Raw genomic sequence first — 20,719 nt, 5'->3', positions numbered from 1 at the left:
CTAGAAAGTATCTGAGGAAATTTAAACGGTGCTTGTCAAAGTGTGCCCGTCGGTTGGAAGCCAGGGTTCTGAAGCTAAAAATTAACATCGATGCTAAAGTAAGCTACAATGTACTCAATAGCATGTGGAGAGTCACAAGCATGTTGAGTAACATGGATGTACTCTATTCAGTATGTCAAAATTAGTGTATAAGCTAAAATAAGCCAAGACACTAATGTTAGCCTAAATGCTGATGGTGGCATGTGGGGTATAACTAGCATTTGTCCATTCAGTCTACTAAACATGGCTAATAAATAAACAAAATAGTTAAAAGCTTATTTTAGGGAAAAGGCTACTGCTAATGTGACAGTAGCTACTCCTAATGCAGGCAGTGCACTGTGAATATTTGTGGTAATGTTAATGCGTTGCCCACTGATTTTTATTTTTGCAAAAGTAAAAATCAGATGTTTACTTCGTGGCACTTGGTTACCCAAAAACGCGCTCGTCTTTAAGCAACAGATTAACAATAAATATTGTTATTGTTCAAAAAAACATAAGATTTCTTCTGCTCTTTTGAAATACTACTTCTTACACTTACTACTTAACAAAAAGTGTGCAGTTGATAAATTTTGCAGAAAAGTGAAAATATTTTTTTGTCATTTGTGGTAAATATAACATATATATTTGTCTGTAGTAAATGTTCTACTACTACGTATTACTTAATACTTAGATCCAATAATATCAGTATACTTTGCCATTGATAATCTGTAGTAGAGCTGTTTCTTTCCGCTTTGACTTGGATTGATAAAATTTTGAAAACACGTTCTCCCAAACTTTGCTCAAAAATGTTAAAACATAGATTGATGTGTAGTTATAAAGCACCTACAATCTCATGTGAGATTTTTGGGATAAAATAGCATAAAAATGACAATATAAAATTTGCTGATGCACTTATTCAAAACTCTGTGCCAGCATATGTCGGTCTCCATCAGGACTGATTTCTTGATTGACTGCCCTGCTGGCTCTGTGTCGAGTGCACCTTATCACCATCCTGACCTGTCAATCCATCATAAACTCAGCGAGAAGGCAGGAATGAAAATGAAGGAAAGATGGAGCAGGGAAGTGAAGACAAGAGGAGAGAAAGAGGCTTCTTTTTCTATGAAGTAGACAGCAGAAGACCAGTTGAAAATGCCTCCATTTTCAGTGAATGCCCATAAAGCATCAGTGTTTCAAATCTGAATCTTGGAGAAATACATTATTTTTTGTGTCATTAAAGAAGTAAGCTGGAAAAAGAGCAACTAGACTTTAAATTGAGTCGATATAAAAACAATCCGTTACCGTTGCTAACCCTGAAAGACTTAAATTAAATGAGTAATTAGTTAAAATATATGCATTTTTAAAGAAATTAGCCAGATTAGTTAGACTAAAACATTACTTTACAAGAAATTAATTGAAACCAAACATAAAGAATTATGAAAAAATGCTGTGATGCAGTTAAGAAAGAGAAAAAAATAAAAAATCTAAGACACTAAAATTCAAAAACATGCATTGTAAACGCAGAAATAACTATAAAATATTTCTTAATAAAATCTGAAATAAATGACAAGTATACACAGTTCTGTTTTTCTTCTTATTTATAATTTCTTTTATAATTAAATTTGATTTAGAAATAATGACAAAGAATGGACATTTGGATTTACCCCTTTCCTTTCTTGAAATACAGAAAAATGTCGTATGAAGAAAGAAATTGTATATATTAGCTATAAATACATATATAGACAGATCTGTATTTGTTGCTGTCAGTGGAAGGAAAGTCACCTTTTATTTAAATTGTTTAATAAAAATCATTTATGAGTCAGATGCAGTAAAAAATGTTAAGAAAATCTAAATATTTGTGATGAAATCTCAAACTAAGTGTCGGCATAATAGACACAAATGGACAGCAACATAAAACCTGTTTAAATTACATAAATATGATAAGGATGCATTCAGTTCTTGACAGATTTACTGTTTTTCTGGGTAGATGCGTTTCTACTATCACATGTCTGGAGACGGTATTGGAACCCTCAGTGTTTTCACTAAAACTGAGGCAAGTCTTCACCTCCTGCTGAACCTGACTGGAGATCAGGGCAACTACTGGCAAATGAAGGAACTCCAGCTGAGCTCCTCTGCAGACTACCAGATTGTGTTTGAAGGGAAGGTGGGGCGCAGCGAAAAGGGAGACATCTGTCTGGACGATATCACCTTCTCTCCAGGATGCCTCCTCTCCCCGTCAGTGTTGGTAATAGACAGCACTCCTCCTCCTGCTCCTCCAACAGGTAAAGTTCACTTTAGAATACATTAAAATGAACATGCAGCCTTTTCCTTTTTGAAACTACATTTTAAAAAATGACACAGAGGGGATTTAGATTGGGAAATCTTATCTCATGACCAGTGAAATTAATGATTTCGGTCTTCAGAGTTTCTCTCAGGTGTGATTCCTGACAGTTCTTTTGAATTGGATCAGCAGATTATCTTTTCCCATTTTCGAGTTGCCAGGGTGACGCTGTCTCAACTACACAATTGCTAGGAGTGTCAGTCTAAATCAGTCATTTTGGCATCGCAAACTGTCCAGAGTGCAGCAGCTCGTTTAAACCATGGCAACATGCAGTGGATTCCAAAAGTATTCTTATGCATAAAACTTTGCAACTTTTTATTACTCATTGAAACCACAGATATGAATACATTTTGGGCGATTTAATGTAAATGATCAGCACAAAGTAATGCATGATTGAAAAGAAAATTCATGGTTTAGATATATCTCTTTATATAAAATAAAAGTTTGTAGAACAACCTTCAAGTATTTGGGTTTTGCACATTGATATTCTGAATATTTTCACTATCTTGGAGGGCATCTGTTAACACAAAACTTCAGGTCTTTCCAGAGCTGATCCTCTGTCTCAGTCTCAAGTTTTTTGAAGCTTTTAACAGACTTTTTTTATCGGATAGCCCCCTATGTAGCTCAAACAATCAACTCTGATTGTTTGAACTAAAAACAATGTTGTGGCAGAATCATGACTCTGCCACTACTAAAGGTTACGGTAGGGATAGCATGACCCATGTGTTTAACTCTGTTAAATACATGGAGACTAAAAAGGTTTAGTTGTTAGACAATGTTGTGCTACACACTGAGTGATATGGCAGACATGCTTTAATCAATCTTATACTTGTTAAAATAGTCAGAAATATTTTTTGAGGTTGCTGGCTGCCCTTAGAGAAATTACTTGATATATAGAAGAGTTACTGTGGGAACACTCACTGAAACCCTAATGCTGCATGTGCTCTCCGATAAGTGTCAAGTAAAAACTTCTGCTGTAAGGGGAGTTTTATTAAGCTCTATAAAATCCGGTGAGACACTGGGTGTGTGTGATGTCTCCAGGTAACAGCTGTGACCTTTGACCGCTTCTTAACAACGGAAAACTGCAGTCCTTACAGGTGGCACGTTAGTTTTGATAGATTGAGTCAACAGTGCACCATCCGTCCCCTAAAAGCATAACAATAAAACATTTGCTATTGTTGCTCTGTCTTCTTCTGAACTTCTTAGCTGTTTGCATGCCTTGACTTTGGTACTGTTCACATTTTCATTTAATAGCTGCACATTTAGTTTCCTTAAGGACAGGTACTCAATCTAATCACACATTGTAAAAATTACTGCTAACGTGATAAAGATACCACAAGAGCCAAATTAAAACTTTTTTTCTGGTTTTAGGAATGGTCTCAATTCTCTGTAGATGTGAGCGATTTTAATCAGCTTTGCCAGGGAAATTTTGGCAGTCGGAGAATTATAACTGCTGGGCAATTCCCACAGTAACAATCTGGTTTATGCAATCGTTATGAAGCAATTTGTTAAGTTTTGTAGGGAAATATCTTCCAAGCAGTGTAAATTTATCTTTTCACACTCTGTGTCTCAGTCCTATGTAAGTTCTCCAACATTACTCACATGTTTTATGAAGGAACGTTTACAACAACACCAGCAGATTTATTGCCTCTGTTAGTTACAAAGGGATTATTAAATGTTTCCCAGCTTTTTCAATATGAGTGAAAATAATTAGGAGGGTTTATAAATAGTAAAGATTGAAACGTTAATGCTGTCAGTGTTTTTTGGTCGTTTTCTTGTTTTTCAGTAGTGCTCTCATTTATACCTAGAACAGTATTGACAACTTTATGTTAATTTGGTTAGTTACAAAAGTGTCAGACCCAAAGTTTATTGCCTCACTCTCTAATCAGCTGGATGTCTTTAGCAATGGGGTTTTCTCTGTCTTCAGAATGGCCACAACATCACTGGCTACATAAAGAGTTAATGCAGCATTAGGTAACTCTTATATATAACAAAAATGTTTTTTTTTTTACATATTTGTTAGAATTGTCACTATATTGTGACAGTATAATATCACAATATTTTGTCACTAAAAACAATTATGAGGCAAAAAATCTGTACTCCTCCAACTTCTCCCTGTGGTCATACTGCCATCTACAGAAATGTTTCACTCCCAGTCAAAAACAACCAATCAGAGCCAGAAGGAAGATCATAGCATCGCCAATCACTCTCATTTGTGACAATACAAAACAGTTTGTTTTTTTTACATGTAATAAACATGTCTGGATTTTTCTTGACTTTGTACAATGAGGTTATGCTAAGATGAAAAGTGAATCTACAGTATTTGATCACTTTTTATACATTTTGTTTCAATAAAATTAGAGGATATACTAGATAAGGAAAAGAAATACAAAGAGAGTAATAAAGAAAACATCACTTAAAGACTGAACTGGAGCTAAAATCCATGGTCCTCTCAGTGATTGAGTAGCCAGCAGGGAGTAGAGTTGTGGCTGAATCCAGCTCTTCCTGTCTGTGTGTTGGCAGGATGTACAGTAATACTGATGAGACAAGAGGCAGCAGAAACTGTAATTACAGACTATCACTCCTCGGGGGCTTTTTCTGCCACAGCTTCAATTTATATACCATCACATGATTCAATGCTGAGGTCGACTGCACCCCACTGTTTCTGTGTTTGTGCTCATAATAATATAGGCACTTTATGGATGATAAAAATGTTATATGACTTTCATGATTAACATGCAAATTTGTTTTCCTTTAAATGTAGTCATGTATGCATACACTGGAGGATGTCAGTGTGCATATTGTTAATGTGACACTGTAAGGGAAAATCTGAAGCAAGCAATATAGCACCAAATGTTTTATAAATTCTTTCTTTAAGCCGTTACCAGCTTGTTAAAACAAACTGCAGTGGTCTCTGTCTGATGAAACTGCTGGTAGAATTTTATAATATTTGCTGATAATTAGAAGAAGACCATCAGGAGAAGGTGCGGTGGTGTGTGCCAACAAAACTGTCTCTCCTACTGTCTTTTTTTCTCTGGCATACTTGAAAATCCTTTGGGTAATCAGCTTATTTTATATGATTCGGTTACTTTTTTTGTTTAAAATGTAGAGCTCAATTAAAATCCATTCACCAGGGGAGAGATTGTCACCCAGGATGTCTGATGTAATCATGACCCTGAAGTTATTCATATAGAAATATGGTTCCAATACCATTTTTTTTGCATGGGTTACATTAAAACAGCACCAAATATAGGGTAGTGGTGACTGATGTAGAAGATGTCTGAGTGAACTCCCTGGACAAATATGATTTTTCTCTAATTTAATTCCTCTGTATGCAGGGGACAGTCAGGAGTCAGGAGCTGTCTCTTCCTGGCTTCCTGTGTTTCTTTTGTTGGGTCACATTGCTTCTGGTTCTGTGCACCTCAAGAGGAACAAAGGATTAGGAAGGACTTATACCCCTTTTTCTCCTTTAATTACAGAGACCACCCTTCTTCCTTTCTAACACTTCCCCCACCCTAAGGCTAAGCGCTGACCCTGCTGGAATGTTTGGCTCCAAAAGAAGCAGATCCCCCACCACCGTCCCCTTCCAAGTATCGCCATCAATGATACAGTGATTTGAGCTTAAAGCCCCATGCTCCTGTGTCCTTTCTAAGCTTCTTAAGGAAACTACAGCTCTGTGTGCAGAGGGGTGCCCTTAAGGGTTTACTGCACTGCTGGGATGCTGTTTAATTTTGTGAAATGCACAAAGTTGGTTCTTTAGAGTCCAGATTTCTCTATTTATTTTCCAAACTCTTAGATGTGAAGTTTGACAGTTTAAGCAATGGAGATTTTAGCTACAGTTACAGAAATTGCTGTCTGTTGCAAGACCGTTTCGAAATGACAAATAGATAAAAGGAAACAGCTTCTCTTGTGTTACATTATTTTATGACCTTTGAAGTCAGGGGTGACATTAAATCACATAAAATATATTCAGTTTCGTTGTTCTCAAGGTTGTTGATGTGAAACTCATTATTCTACTGAATATAAACTTCAGCTGGGTGAGTTTCATTCCCAGACCGCTATGTGGATTTTGCTACATTTTTCACCACTCTGCACTTGAAAACAAACTTTATTAATAGTATCTCTCATCATGCATGGCTGCATCTTGGATATTGCTAGTATTTTCTGATGTTTTGAGCTGATAGTAACTTAAATATCTTGCATACAGGCAGAAATAGAGTATCTTGCTCCTCACATCTAATACTGAAACAAAATGTCTTTAGTTAGACCAGAGAATGACCTTGACAGAAAACTAATTTTGGTTGCAAAAATATGAACACATGAAACTGTTGAATTGTCTTGTCTTCTTTTCCAGGGTTCTGTCCTCCAGGGGCTTCCGTTTGTGGAAAAGGCAGCTGTTACACTCCAGAGCAGATGTGTGACTTCACCTACGATTGCAGCGACGGTACAGACGAGAAGGACTGTGGCACCTCCTGCTCGTTTGAGAACGGTCGCTGTGGCTGGAAGAGTTCACTGGCTGATAACGTTGACTGGGCTCTCGGTACTGGATCTGTTCAAAGGATACGGCCGCCGTATGATCACACGCTGATGGATGAAAACGGTACGTGGTTCCATTTGTTAGAGCTAGAATATTGTTTTAGATTTACAAGAATAAATCTGCTGACCTCTGGTGATGTATCTTTACAGTTTGATTCAAATCACAAAGTCAGTCAATGAGCTTTTTCACAGTATGTGAATTTTCTGAAAATGGAAACTTGGATTATTGATTTAGAGTTGAAATCTTATTAAAAAGGTGCGTTGTAATAACCCAAATGAACAGTAAAGCTTACTATCTGGCTCTTTGTAGTTCAAAAGTAGCATACAGCAGATGCTTGCATTTCTTGTATTTTTTCCAAATTAGTCTTGTCTAATCTCAAAACGTAATTTTAAAAATGATTTTCTGCTAGATTTTGCATGCTCTCCCAGCAGGACCTGCATTTGCTTTCTGTTTTCTGCAAAACCAATCAGTTGATTCAAACTGGAGTGAATCTCAGTTTGCAATTTGTAAACCTCAATTGAGATTCATCCCATCTGCAATTTTATAACACCTGCTTTATAAAATTATCCTTTATCCCAGAAGTGGAGAATCCTAGAAAAGTATGACAGTTGTTACAGCAGCATCTGTTAATTCCTGTCTCTTTAGAAAAGGAAAGTGGTTGTGTTTTGGAGAAGAAAAATTCAGACTTGAAGCTACTGACAGCTAGGTAATTTGTGAAATCATTGTTAACGTAGTCCTGGGTGTAATTGTAAATGTCTGAAAGTGAAAGATTAGCACAATCAAATACAAGAAAGTGACGATCACTTTTACTCTTGTAAAGCAATAAAGCAGAAAAATGCCCTTTAAATCATTCAAGGCACAGATGAAACTGTGTAATTTGAAGCAGTGCACAGATGTTTTTTCAGACAAAAAGATGTTACTCCCAGATGCTTTCTTTTCATTTGAATTCAGCTGTGTTAAAATGGTTCTTCTCTCTCTATGGATTTCCCTTAACAAAATAACCTTGAGCTACCCTTTTTCAAAAGCCAGTGGCACATTAAAAGATGTGTTCATGATTGCGCAGTGACCCTTAGCCCTCAATCCCCCCACCCTTTCAGTCTCCTTGACCTTGCTACAGTTTTGCAGTGGCTGTAATAGATTCTAAAAAATCTCATCTTGTTACTTTTCTCCTTCATCTTGTCTTGTCTTCTCTTACCTTCCAGGCCATTTTGTCTATCTGGAGGCCACCCCATTGGGACTGAAAGGTGACAAAGCCCATATAAGGAGTTCTGTTTGGAAAGAGTCAAGTGCTGTCTGCAAGCTGTCCTTCTGGTACTACCTTTCCCATAAGGCCACAGGGACCATTCGGCTGCTGATCAAGGTACAGCGAGTTTTGATTGAGACAAGAAGGAAGAAATTAATTAATTTCACCCACTGCCAGTCATGATTACCATGGTTACACTCAGCCAGTGAAGTCTATCTTTAATCATTTAAATATGTTCAAAGTAAATTGGTAAAGTGCTGGGAGGATGGTGCATCATCTTTTCACCAGTGTTTGATCAATGGATGTTGGAGAGGAATGCATGAAGTTGAAGATCCTCTCCTATGCCCATAACAAACCCAAACCCAACATTTGAAAAAAGTTAATTTCTGCTCATTCTCAAGGTTTAAAGCTTGTTGATTCATGTCAAAGTGTAATAACATACAGTAGACTCTGCTGTTTTTCTACTAGCATTGTTTTTGAGCAAAAGGTTTCTCTGGCAAGAAAGTCTATTGTTTTACTCTGTTTTTTAAAGTTATTTTTGTATCTTCTCTGTCAGCATAAAAAATCAATAACCTCTCCTTTGAAATTGTTATCCTAAATGTTTTCCTAACATTATTAGCTGCAGCAGCCAGCTTGAATGAAAATACCTATCTGGTATCTGGTGTATTTGGACTTCCTTCCCTCCTATCCAGACCATGCATAGCATTATCCTTAATGGAGTTTCCAGATCTAAACGACTTGATGTGCAAGAAAACTGAATGTAGAAAAGGTTTTAGAACTAAACTACCATGATAGGCAGTTAAAGTAGACATCAAAAATAATATTTTGGGCGCTACAGCAGGGCAGTGTAGTTAAACCCTCATGAGTAAAACAGACAATGAATGTTTATTAAAAATAGTTTCAGATGCTTCTATTCACTCTTGCTACTTATTTATTTTTTTACTATTTAATGCTCATTTATGATGAAATTGTTGATGTTGTTGAAATGGGAGTGTTGTCAATTGTGGGAGTGGTGGTCTGAACTGGATCTACATCTGTAATGTCTACCTGGATGCTATCAGAAATATATATTGTTTTGAATTGCAGGGTTACAGTTTGTTAGATCTCCAAACTACTACTGACTTTGTTCTAAATTATTTCTTCTTGGGTGGCTATTGTTTTGAACATTGATATTTTGATTTTTATCATGTTATCAGTCACTGCCAATTTTTGGTTACTGACTGGTTTTCTTTTTTTCTTTCATGATTTTATTCATTTTTTGCTTTTTACATATTTGTCAACATTGGCTAATGAAATTCGTAAAAATATAAGTCTGAGTTTGACTGAAAACCATAAGTTTAAAAAAATGATTCCTGTTTTTTAAAAGCTATATCTATTTTATACAGTCATTATATTTATTTATGCGTTTTCTTTTAAAATGCAGCTGTTTTAAACACTTTATGCGATTGATTTTTCCTTACAGCATAATGTGGTAGGATATTAGAAATTTAAATGATGGGATTAATGCTTATTGCATCAGGTCTTGTGGCTCTCATTATTGATTATGTGACTCCATGTAAAGCAGGAGATGATGAAGGTCTGTGAACCATTTTACATCTGATCCTTTCTTGCATATGGATGGAGAAAGGTAGATTTAGCCTTTTCCTGTGGCTATTAAAACAAGCCAGTAAATCGTGTGGGTGAAGGAAATCAGCATTAATTAGTCAAGCTGTTGTGTGTGTAGGTGGGGGGGATCAGATTTTCAGTGTAACTTTAAGCTCTTATAGTTGGCATTAGGTGAATGTGTGACCTTGCAGGTTCAAAGCCATTAACACTTCCAGAATATTGCATTGTGCTTTCATGTATAACATTACTGCACATTTATAGCCTTTATAATTCACTGGCTTGTAACTGCAGCATGAATACAAACTTACACACACCCACTTTTTATAGCAATAAAGCCTACATGTAAATATTGCAGGTGGGTCCCCTGTGAAATTTGCTAAGAGCTTGTTTGTTACACCAGACCTCTGGTTTGCTCTTAATAGTCATTCGTCATTAAGTACCAAAGCCGATGTCATAGAGTGAAATGGAAATATCAGCTGGATATAAAGAAAAAGGGAGGGAGAGTCTGCAGATAAAAGACTATTGTTTTTTGTAAATTCCGATCACTGGGAAATTACTTTATTTAATGGTGCTATAATTCAGATTCTGCCTTTCAGCATTTAGATTTTTTTTAGCACTTTGTGCCTTTTATTTTTGCACTGTCTTTTGTATTTTGTTCTGTTACACAAAAGTAATGAGATACAAGCAATTAAATTCATACTTTTGGCATTCACTCAGGGATAAATAAATAAAACTAAAAAAAGAAGTATGCAAAAAGAGTAACCTGATGTTGATGCAATATGTTGAAGACCATGCGATTGGACAGTGTTGTGCCAACTCACCCTTAACATGAACTGGTGTGAAAATTATTTTAGCATGGTTTAAATACTGTACATCAGCTAACAAAATCTCCAATTAAGCAAAATGAAGATAATACCTCTGCTGTTTTTTCGCTGCTTACCTACATGATGGCCAGAAACAAAAGGAATTCAGCTTTTTGCTTGTCTTTACAGTATGTTGTGGTTCTAATGTGACAAAGTACAAAACATTATTGAGTATGAATAGTTTAACTAGGCACTGTATCAACTTACAATCTCATATCTTGTCCTTCATCTGAAAATCTAATTTTAATCTTCAAAGAATTTACAATTCAGTGAAATATTGTACAGCAATGGTATATTTCTTTTGCATATTTACATCGTTTTAGATGGTTTTTGTGGGCTGACATTACAAAGAGCCAAACATCTATTAGTCAATGCCAAGAGAGTATTCTCTCCCCACCATGTATGCTACAAGACAACACTGATCAATTAAACATGTTCTCACCTGAAACAAAACCTATCCTTACCCTAAGAGGAAAAAAACAAGGTAGCATCTCCTCCTTGTTTTGTTATTGTTTCATTTGGTCAAGAAGCAAAATATTCATTCAGAAAAACAGCTGCCAGCAGTTCAGTAAAATGAAAGAGGCCATGAATATAAATTGGATTTTAGCTCAATGGTTACCACATTTAAATTTCAATGAAAGAAGCATTTTTATAGAATGACAACTTTGTGTCTTTGTTCTGTTTCTGGTCCATCCATCAGAATAAGTTCACATATTGCAACATATTTAGACTCTAAACCAAATTTGTGATTGCACTGCCCTAACTGAAAGCTCAGGAGGTAAAGATTCAAGGCAATCAAATGAATGCCTCGACTGATATGCCAAACACGCATTAAGTGAGAGCTATCATGGTATATTCTAGGGCTATTTTTATAGATTGAGCTGTTACTCCCTGACATAAATCTCAATAAGTTCTGCTGTAACTCTACCTATTAATCTGTGCTCTACTCTCGCCGTAACAAGATTATTTCAAGTCAGGGCTTCAGAGCAGAGGGGACAAGCCTCACCCAAGGGTGCATTTTAATATGCTTTCAAGCTGCAGAGTAGAGTGTGACTTTGCTTGTCCTCTGTGGGGTTTTCGTTGTTGTTTTTTTTTATCAGAACTCATCTCACTGCAGTTGAGCCTCTGGTCATCTCTTGCAGCTTGTAAGTGTAAAGTCATGTTTTATTTTTGTAAAATCTTAGAGTGTTTCTGTCTGCAGTAGTTAAATATTTTGCACTGCTGAAACTGATTCTCTATTCTAAAGCATGTTTAAAAAATGTTTCTGTAGTTATCAGTGATATAAAAAAAAAACCCACAGTACAGAGATTTATACTCTACCCCATCAATGTTACTGATGATGTTCTTTTTTATTTGGATTGTGATTTTATTTTTATTTTAGCTCTGTTAACTGTCATTGACTTTTAATAGATTTTATTATCCAATACTTATTGATCGTGTGGAATGGGATGTCTGGTTTTGCCATTCAGAGGCAACCTAAAGTTCTTACCTTATATACAATCATTTCCCAAGTAGAAAAAATGAAGCCTAGTGGCACAACTAAAGCCATATATAAATAATTTAAAAAATGTAAATTTTCTGGGCACTTCCTAGAAATTAGTAAGTAATGGCAAACAATAAAAGGATCAGCAACAAGTGTCTTTTGGCCTGTATACAGACTGATTACGCTAATCAGTTTTATTTTCATGTGCATTAAGAAGCCAATAAAAATGACTATTTGCAAACTAATTAAGCTCTATAACTCACAATGTTATATACAAATTTAATATAGCATAAAAGCCTTTTATTGCCTCTTTATTGACTCTCAGTTTAGTAAGTCCATTGGTCAGAACAGTCTATTTATAATAAAACACTTGTTCGTAAGTGTTACTGATACTGTTTATGCTTATAGAGAACTGCATTCATATAACCTGTTTCAAAGTCACATTAGCAGTTTCAAAGCTGCATTAACTATGATTTAGTGCCTGACCTGTAGCATCATGGGAAAAATCTGAGTGGACTTTCAGAAGAATAAACTCTAATTTATATTTAATATGTTCCATATGTGGTATGAAGCAAATTCATCGACATAACTTGGAGCATTTTTTTAGTCCCAAAAGTTGCTCTTGAGGCATTGAACTTATTACAGCCATGTTATGTTAATGAGACTTTAATAACTCCTCTTGGATGAAGTTCACTGTTTCCCAGCAGCCGTCAGTCCAGAACGTATTTTAGCTCATTTTTCCTCAGTAATATCCCCTATGGACCTGTGACTCTGAGTTTTGAAGGATGAAGTTCTGTCAGTAATCACTGACAGAAGCAGCTTTGAAACCTCATGTTAAAACCACATTCTGCACATTCAGAGCAGAATGTGAAACGCTACCACATGGTGTATCCTTTGTCATTTCTCCTCTGCAGACGGAGAACAGCTTAATTGAGATGTGGAAGAAAACGGGACATCAGGGAAACCAGTGGATCCAAGCAGTGGTGCCCCTGAGGAACCTCAGGAACTTTGAAGTGATTTTTGAGGGGATTCGATCCAGTGATGTGAGCGGAGGAGCTGCCCTGGATGACCTGGAGTACATCGACTGTGCTCCGAGTAAGTGATGAACGCCGACTGTTTGTAAAATATCTCAGACAACCCCAAATATTGCATCTGCTGAGATCTTCTGGGATGATGACCTTTTTTATCCAGTTTTTCAAAGGTAAATTATGTAAAGATAACAATAGAAAGTTTAAAAAACAATGGTGTTTTTTAAGCTTTCTGGTAGTGAGCGTAACATATAGAAAACTTTTTAACTTTTGCCATTTGAACTGGAAAATGGACAAGAGATTTTTTTGTGGGCACCTGACAAAGTGATCAGGGAGACTATTTTTCAGCACCTCAAGAAATGGGGTTATGTCTGCTAAAAGCATAACTTCGAGATGATTTTAACACATGGGGAAGTACTTAACTTTTGAATGTGTGGAAAAGTTTGATTCATTGTTATTTCTTACACACAGTGAAAAGTCAGAAAAGTCCATACACTCATCTGAAATATAAACTGCATCATAATTTGCGGCTTTTAATCATTTATCTGAGAGCAATGAAAATTTTAAGGACATCTGGGTGAACAAGTTTAGACTAGTGGTGGATTTCATCTAATTCACACAGGGTGGAAATTAGACATATAAACTCAAATACAGTTGAAACCATATATGTACATGGAAAAAAAGACTCATTATCTTTTATCCCGTATTAAATCAGACAAACTTTGCCCGTTAAAGGCTGGAGATTACAGTGAGTGTTATGTGATACTGTTTCTGTGTAATTGTTTGTTTTTATCCACTTGGAAATTGCACATAAGAACTACTGGTGGAGGTCCACAGATTTCTTCTTATTTTGGTTCTCCACACTTACCAAAATTGCTACAGGTCATAGTAATCTGAGTGTATATCAAATTCGAAGTACATAATTTTAAGAAGTTTTCTCTTTCATCATCTGGAATTTAGCCAACGTCCACAACCTAAAACATTAAGTCCACTTTAATGTCAGACAGTAAGAAAGAACTGGCTGTCTTTTTGTTTAAAGCTTTTAAGTGTCAGGTTTCAATTGTTTACGCATACACCAACAATTTCAGAAAGTGGTTCTACATCATCTTTTATTTCAAGGTGAAGCCCCTTTAATTTCCCGTCATTAAACACGATTTGACTGTAGCTGGTAGTTTCTCTCTCATTGGATTGAGAAAATGAACAATTGAACCAGCCATGTTGGCAAATATTTTTGGAATGGCAGATTTCAAGCTCATCATTTCAAACAAATATGCATATGTCTGAAAGAAGATCCAAACTGCCCACATAAGATTAAATTAAATTTCTGAGAATGTTAAGGAAAAACCCAAGAACCACAGAACTTTAGCATCTGCCATTATAAACTGCAATATTATCCACAGTGAACTGAGTTTTCTATCAGTAAGGAATGAGAAAAGGCAGAACTGCCTGAAAAAGTAGGACAAATGACGTAGAAACTTTAAAATAAAAAATATATATTAAGAATGAGTTATATAATTTTCTCTCCCTTTTAATTTAAAAGTACATTTCCTAATGTTTGTAAGTGAAGATATTTAATGACTGTTCCTGCTGACAGTTTTTGGAATGAAGTGTATTCTGGGGAAACTGGAGAGCTGGTGAGTATTGAAGGGAAGCATTTTTCAGTGCTGACGTTTGCTGTCAGGCTACAGTAGATGTGTATATGTTTGTGTGGAGACAGATGCTCCACATTAAACTGGACCTGACATGAGGCTGGACAATATCCTGCTCTATCAAGGTCGTTTCTCTCTGAAGTGCACAGGCACAAACACACTTATGGGGGGAGGAATAAATACTGACCTCTGGTTCAGTTGAGACATACATCAAAACACGCAGAGGGAAGTGTATGCAAAGACTGACAAGCAGACAATCTGTCTGTCCAAAACCAAATTACTCAAACACACAAGTCTCCATCAACTTCAAATGGAAGCCGAAATGGTTTTTCAGTTTACTCTGTGATGGGTTTATCCCTGCTGACCTTCAGGAAGTTTAACTTCCCCCCCCCATCATGGTTTTCATTAAATGGTCTATGTTTGAAGTTGAACAGCTCACAAACCTTCAGACTGATGAGTATAGTGCAGATTTGCCTTTTTTCCTTCACCAAATGTCCGCATGCAGTTTTGAAAAGTACAAAATGTCATTCCAGTGTTTTGCGAGTCTGGATATCAGGGAAAAAAACAAAATTGTGTGGAAATCTTGTTCTTTTCTTCCATTGTTCTTTTCCTTCCTTCCTTCCTTTGTTCATTTCTTTCATTTTTTTCTTTCTGTCTTTCCTTTCTCCCTTCGTTTCTTTCTTCCTTCATTGTTTAATATTCATGTTTCAGGTGCTATGGAGCCAGGTGGTTGTCCTGCAGTCACAGACTTTGTGTGTGAGAGCGGCCATTGCATAGAGTCCCACCTGGTGTGTGATAACAAGGCCGATTGTGCTGATGAATCAGATGAGAAGGACTGTGGTAAGTGAAAAGAGAAAATTATTTTATTTGGTGGTGAGAATGAGTTCATCAGAGCAAACAAAAATGACTGTTTTCATTACTTGTTTCCCACTTTTCTGTTATCTTTCTTTACTTCTAGACTATATATTTGGCTTACCGGGTGCTTGTAACTTCAACATGGAGGATGACAGGTGGGAGCAGATCTGCCAGCTCTCTCAGGACCCTGATGATGACTTTGACTGGATGATTGGTCATAGGACAGAGATAGGAGTTGGACCTCAGTCTGACCACAGTCCAGGTCTGCATATGTACTGAAATGCATGTTTTATTAGTCACGTTTTCTTTTTTTTTAAAAATGTAAAAAATGGATCAAAACCATCCAGCAGTAGCTTAGTAGTTAAAGCTCTGAATAATGTTGCTAGGTTGTTATCTGCTTGGTTGGAGTTTTGCTTCTACTTTTCTGGATATTAGAGCCATCCAAAAAGACTGAGAATGACTTTCTAGACTCTGCAATGTTTGATGTTGTATCATTACTCAATAACATTTTAAACTAAATTCTTAGGTCAAAGCCTCATTCTCCTTCAAACCATGGTAAATGCAGAACATGTCTGTAGGGTTGTAAATACCTTTTTGTACCACTGAAAGAAGATTTGTGGTAATAGATTTGTTTCATTACTCTACCTGAATGTAATGAAACCTCACTCAGATTTGGGCTGCACCAAAATCTGCTCTCTAATTTTTCAAACATCTACTCAGACATTGTTCCAGTACCAGACCAGGCATTATTGTTTTTGCTTTGTTCTGAAATATTATTAATGCTGTCAAAATGACAAAAACAACATCTGTTTTTCCTGACACCCTCAATGTTTGCAGCTTTCTGGCAGCGCTCTGCAGTGTCTTTGTACTTGCAACTTGGCAGCTGGGAAACAACCCTGCCTTCACAGGCTCCTCTGAAGTTTTTAACAGAAACATCCAGAAGAAAACCAGTCAGAGTTAAACAGAACCCGGCCTTGTTTATGCTTTCTACATATTTTTGTTCTAATAAAAAGGTCAAATTATTTTGGTCTATAAAAGAAAATGTAACTGTACTCAGATGTTTTTTCCCCTGAGTTTCAGTATTTTCTAGTTTGTTCCTTGTTTATCTTCTGCAGAGATGATGGTAAAATGAGCAGCATAAAAAAATTATTTATATCAAAAAAGAATGAGCACATTTAGGGGAGTTCTTTTCTTCTCATGGTAAATTACATGGTATATTAAGAAATATTTTTTCAAACGTATAGAAAAAAAACTCACCATGGTTTCAGTGAATTTGGGACTAAGGATCTTCATCAGCAGACAATTATTCAGCATACTATCCTAATTAAAACAAATAGGAACAATACTAAAACAGCAATAATCTAATTAAATGGTTGCCACATGGCAAATGTCAATAATGACTCAGAAATAATGCTACAACTTTGAAGCTCATGAGGAAGAGAAATCGTGCAACTTCCTATTGAGACTAGCTATACCGTAGCACTGATGCAGGCTTACATGTAAACATATAAACTTGGTTTCTGATCATTTGTTTATTTCTGTCTTCATTCTTTAATGCTTTTGAATTGTTCTTTGCTGCTGTTTGTGTAAGAAGCTGCTGTTAAGTTTCTTAGTGCTAACGCTAACTTGTACTCAGCAAACAGAGATTCATTATCTGCCACATCATTTGCTTTTTTCTCATCTCAGTACTTTAGCTGACATCTGCAGGCACCTCTGGTGATGAAAGAATACAGTACTCTTTGCTGTTGTTTCTAGAAAGTTGTTTACTCCACTTCCATCAGCCACCACCAGGCGTGGGAGGAAGCTCCTTGGCTTGCATGCTACGCTTCTCATGATTTAGAGGGAAATGTGAGGCTTCTTTATTGTGGTTCTTGTACAGAAAGGTAAAATCATTCTTGATTGCACAGATACTGTTTACTCATTATATCACATCCTGCTTGTTTTACCTCCTGGACAACAAACCTGGGGCTAAATCTGTTTCCAGTTGCAACTCTAACACTTTAATCACCCTTCTGCAGGCCAACTGTTTTTATTGATTGTAAAGATGAATGTGTTCATTCATTGCTTGCTCCCTTCATTGTGGCACATCAGTAAAGTTGAAAACAAGGACAGCGATTGTGTGGTCTTCCTGTAGTCACATTGTAAGCTGGATCAACACGTGTGCAGAGTTGATCTATGACAACAGTCTTTGGGTGTTTTTTTTGTTTTGTTTTGTTTTTGAGCCACAGGAGGATCAAGTGTTGTGGGCGGGAGAAGGGTTTGCTGTCCGCTGTGGGTTGTGATGACTTTAAATTCCTCCTAACTCATGTGGAAAACTCCCACTTTGTTCTGGCTTTGCACAGAGGCTGTTTCATCTCTGAGTGTAGTCGAGCTGAAGAAGCTTTCTGCAGTATTTGGCTGCAGGCATCACCATTTCACAGCAATCCTCTCCTGTCCAAACATACTGTGTTTTGTTGTCAGTTGAGCTGAAACTGGACGGCTTTTGTGAAATCTTTAAGTCCTATCTTACTGAATGTTACATCTATTGCATCTATCTCCATAGATGGTGGTGGGAACTTTCTGTACATACATTCAGGCACTCAAAGGGAGGGGGACGTTGCCAAGGTGATGACGATGAACCCATTTCCTGCCAGCATCGGTCTATGTCACCTGCGCTTTTGGTTCTTCATGTACGGCTCTACCACAATGGGAACTCTGAAGGTGATCCTGTCACCAGAAATTACTAAAAAATCTTTAATTTATCAAAAATTTATGTTTTTGTTGACCCAAGCCAAATAGTGCATACTCACCAAAAAAACAAAAAACAAATAAAGGCTCCAAGCAGCTCAACTTACAAACTTAATTTGTCACATTTGGCTTTTTCTGGACACATTTGTTTATCAGATTATCTTCAAAGCACAAATAGCTGAAAAACATGTCTTATTAGACCTTTTGAAAGCCAAGAAAATTTTGAAAGAAAGAATCTGTCATGGCATAAGGTGAGACGATTTGAGAAGTAAAAGGATGTTAGAGATATAAAGAGTAACTGCTATATCTGTAGATAGGTGTTGAATCAGAAACATTTTGGAGACTAATAGCATTAAAATCCTAAGACACAACAAACACAAAGTCTGATTTGTTATATTATTATTGCTTTATATTATTAAAAGCAGCAAGATTCCTCCACCAACTAATCTTAGGTTCTTCATCATATTGGGTTCTGTTTGATAAAATGTATTATCAAAGTAGTACAATACACTTTTAACCTCATGTCCCCCAATATGTTAGGTATATACTGTTGGACCTAATGGGACACCTTTGCTTATGTGGGCCACTACTGGAAACCATGGAAACCAATGGACATATGCCAACGTCATCCTGTCTAACACAAAAGATTTCAGAGTGACCTTTCAGGCAAAGGTGGGTGGAGATATGTGGACGGACATCGCCCTGGACGACATCTCGTACACAGCAGAGTGTGTGGTCGGAGGTAAAAGATATTAAAGTCTTATTTGGCCTTTTTGCTCTCTCATTTTGCCTCTCTCTTGGTTTCTTCTGCTTCTGCTACTACCCTCCTTTTTCATTTCCTCCAGTTTTCACCTTCTCCAGATTCTCCCTTTTCCTTTGTGCTCTGACCCTCCATTTCTGGGTTTCCTCATAAACAAGGCGAACCCTCAGGGAGAGGGGGAGAGAGTTAATGCAGCCCGTTGCCCTGTAGTTCCGTATAAATTCACTCTGGTGATCAGGTCAATGCTGAGAGCTGGCACAACTGGAGGAAAAGCAATTACACTTATATTGTGTTGTTTCCTCAGCCTCACCTCTCTGCTCACTCTTCACCTCTCTCAACTGACTTTCCAAAGACTTTGAAAACCTAAAGTCTTTTAGGTTTCCAAAAAAGACCTTAAAGACTTTAGACTGTTTTGTTTCAAGCAGCCATCAGAGTTTTTCCAGGGAAGGATGTTTAATTTGCATAAACAAAAACAATCTATAAATCTATAAAGAAGATTAAGTTTTACATTTACCTATATCTCCAACCCAGGACCAGTAACTCCTCAGCCTTTGACCTGTGACACTGAACAGTTCCAGTGTACGCACTCGTTCCAGTGTATCTCAAAGAGCTGGTGGTGTGATGGCTCTCCGGACTGCGCGGATCAATCTGATGAAGAGCGCTGCCCGACTGCCCTGCCTGGAACCGTTCCTCCTCAGGGCGACTGTCCTGACGAGAATTTCCAGTGTTCAGACCTTCTGTGTCTCCCTGCCTTACTGCGCTGTGACGGGGTTTACGACTGCCCCAACGGAGAGGACGAACACGGCTGCCGTAAGTTTATGGTCACGTTGTTATTTGGAAACATCTACTGCAGTTCTTTAAGACATTTTGTAATAATTAATGTTTACATGGGGGAATAAATATGAAAAAAAGATTCATTTATTTGCAAATGATTCAATGATCTCTTGAATTTCTTTTCTACAAAGGGGCAGTTCTAACAAATTCAATATTTTCATGAAAAGTCATTGTCAGTTTTTCACAATAAGAGTTGCATATTTAAAACTTCTTCTTAATCTACATTACACTGGAAGCATTCATGTCAAACTGTATTCCAATATCTAGTAGACATGGGCGGTTTACCTATTTCAGGATTTTGAACAGCAACGGTTGTAAATGTGCTGAAATTATTTGCCTTGTTGTTTTGGTTAAAAATCCTTTTAATGAGATTACTGAGAAAGTGCCAGAGTAACCAGTCTGTTCACATGATGGAGTAAGCTGGTGATTTCTCTTTCAAACTGCTGCTGTGGACTGCTGGTCAGCTGGCTGAATGAAGAGTGCCACACTTTTTGGACCTTTATGAAAACTAATATTAAATTCAGCAAATGTTAATTTCATGTTTCAGCTTCAGTTTATGCATCAGAATTAAAGTCCGTTATTGTTTTTTTTTTTTTTTATCAGAAGTTATTAGTCTATGTTCAACATCTGTATTTACAACTTCTGTAAGTACTATGAATCTGTGGTATTTCTGTTCCAGGTTATACTGTGAGAATTTAATACCTGCTATAGAGTTCTGCCTCTGAAAAAAGGCTTTCTGGGAAACATAAAACTGTCCAATTATTTATTTTGCACAAAAT

At 36.8% G+C, this 20,719-nt stretch overlaps 1 protein-coding gene across 2 annotated transcripts in view; it reads left to right on the top strand.

Moving 5' to 3' along the window:
* The window catches only part of malrd1 (MAM and LDL receptor class A domain containing 1), a 44,312-nt gene that overhangs the window by 16,018 nt on the left and 7,575 nt on the right, over positions 1-20,719 (top strand). For both annotated transcript variants that reach the window (XM_023326575.1, XM_014468606.2), the window contains exons 18-26: positions 2,003-2,297; positions 6,711-6,956; positions 8,096-8,253; positions 13,002-13,182; positions 15,476-15,604; positions 15,723-15,881; positions 18,162-18,319; positions 18,887-19,088; positions 19,638-19,916. In XM_023326575.1, coding sequence (XP_023182343.1) covers positions 2,003-2,297; positions 6,711-6,956; positions 8,096-8,253; positions 13,002-13,182; positions 15,476-15,604; positions 15,723-15,881; positions 18,162-18,319; positions 18,887-19,088; positions 19,638-19,916 — 1,807 coding nt within the window. The remainder of the gene's footprint in view (positions 1-2,002; positions 2,298-6,710; positions 6,957-8,095; positions 8,254-13,001; positions 13,183-15,475; positions 15,605-15,722; positions 15,882-18,161; positions 18,320-18,886; positions 19,089-19,637; positions 19,917-20,719) is intronic.

This window comes from Xiphophorus maculatus, chromosome 21 (assembly GCF_002775205.1).
Source record: "Xiphophorus maculatus strain JP 163 A chromosome 21, X_maculatus-5.0-male, whole genome shotgun sequence".
In the NCBI taxonomy this organism is placed as follows: Eukaryota; Metazoa; Chordata; class Actinopteri; order Cyprinodontiformes; family Poeciliidae; genus Xiphophorus; species Xiphophorus maculatus.
The sequence above is the reverse complement of the archived record's forward strand: the minus strand, read 5'-3'. Positions and strand labels throughout refer to the sequence as shown.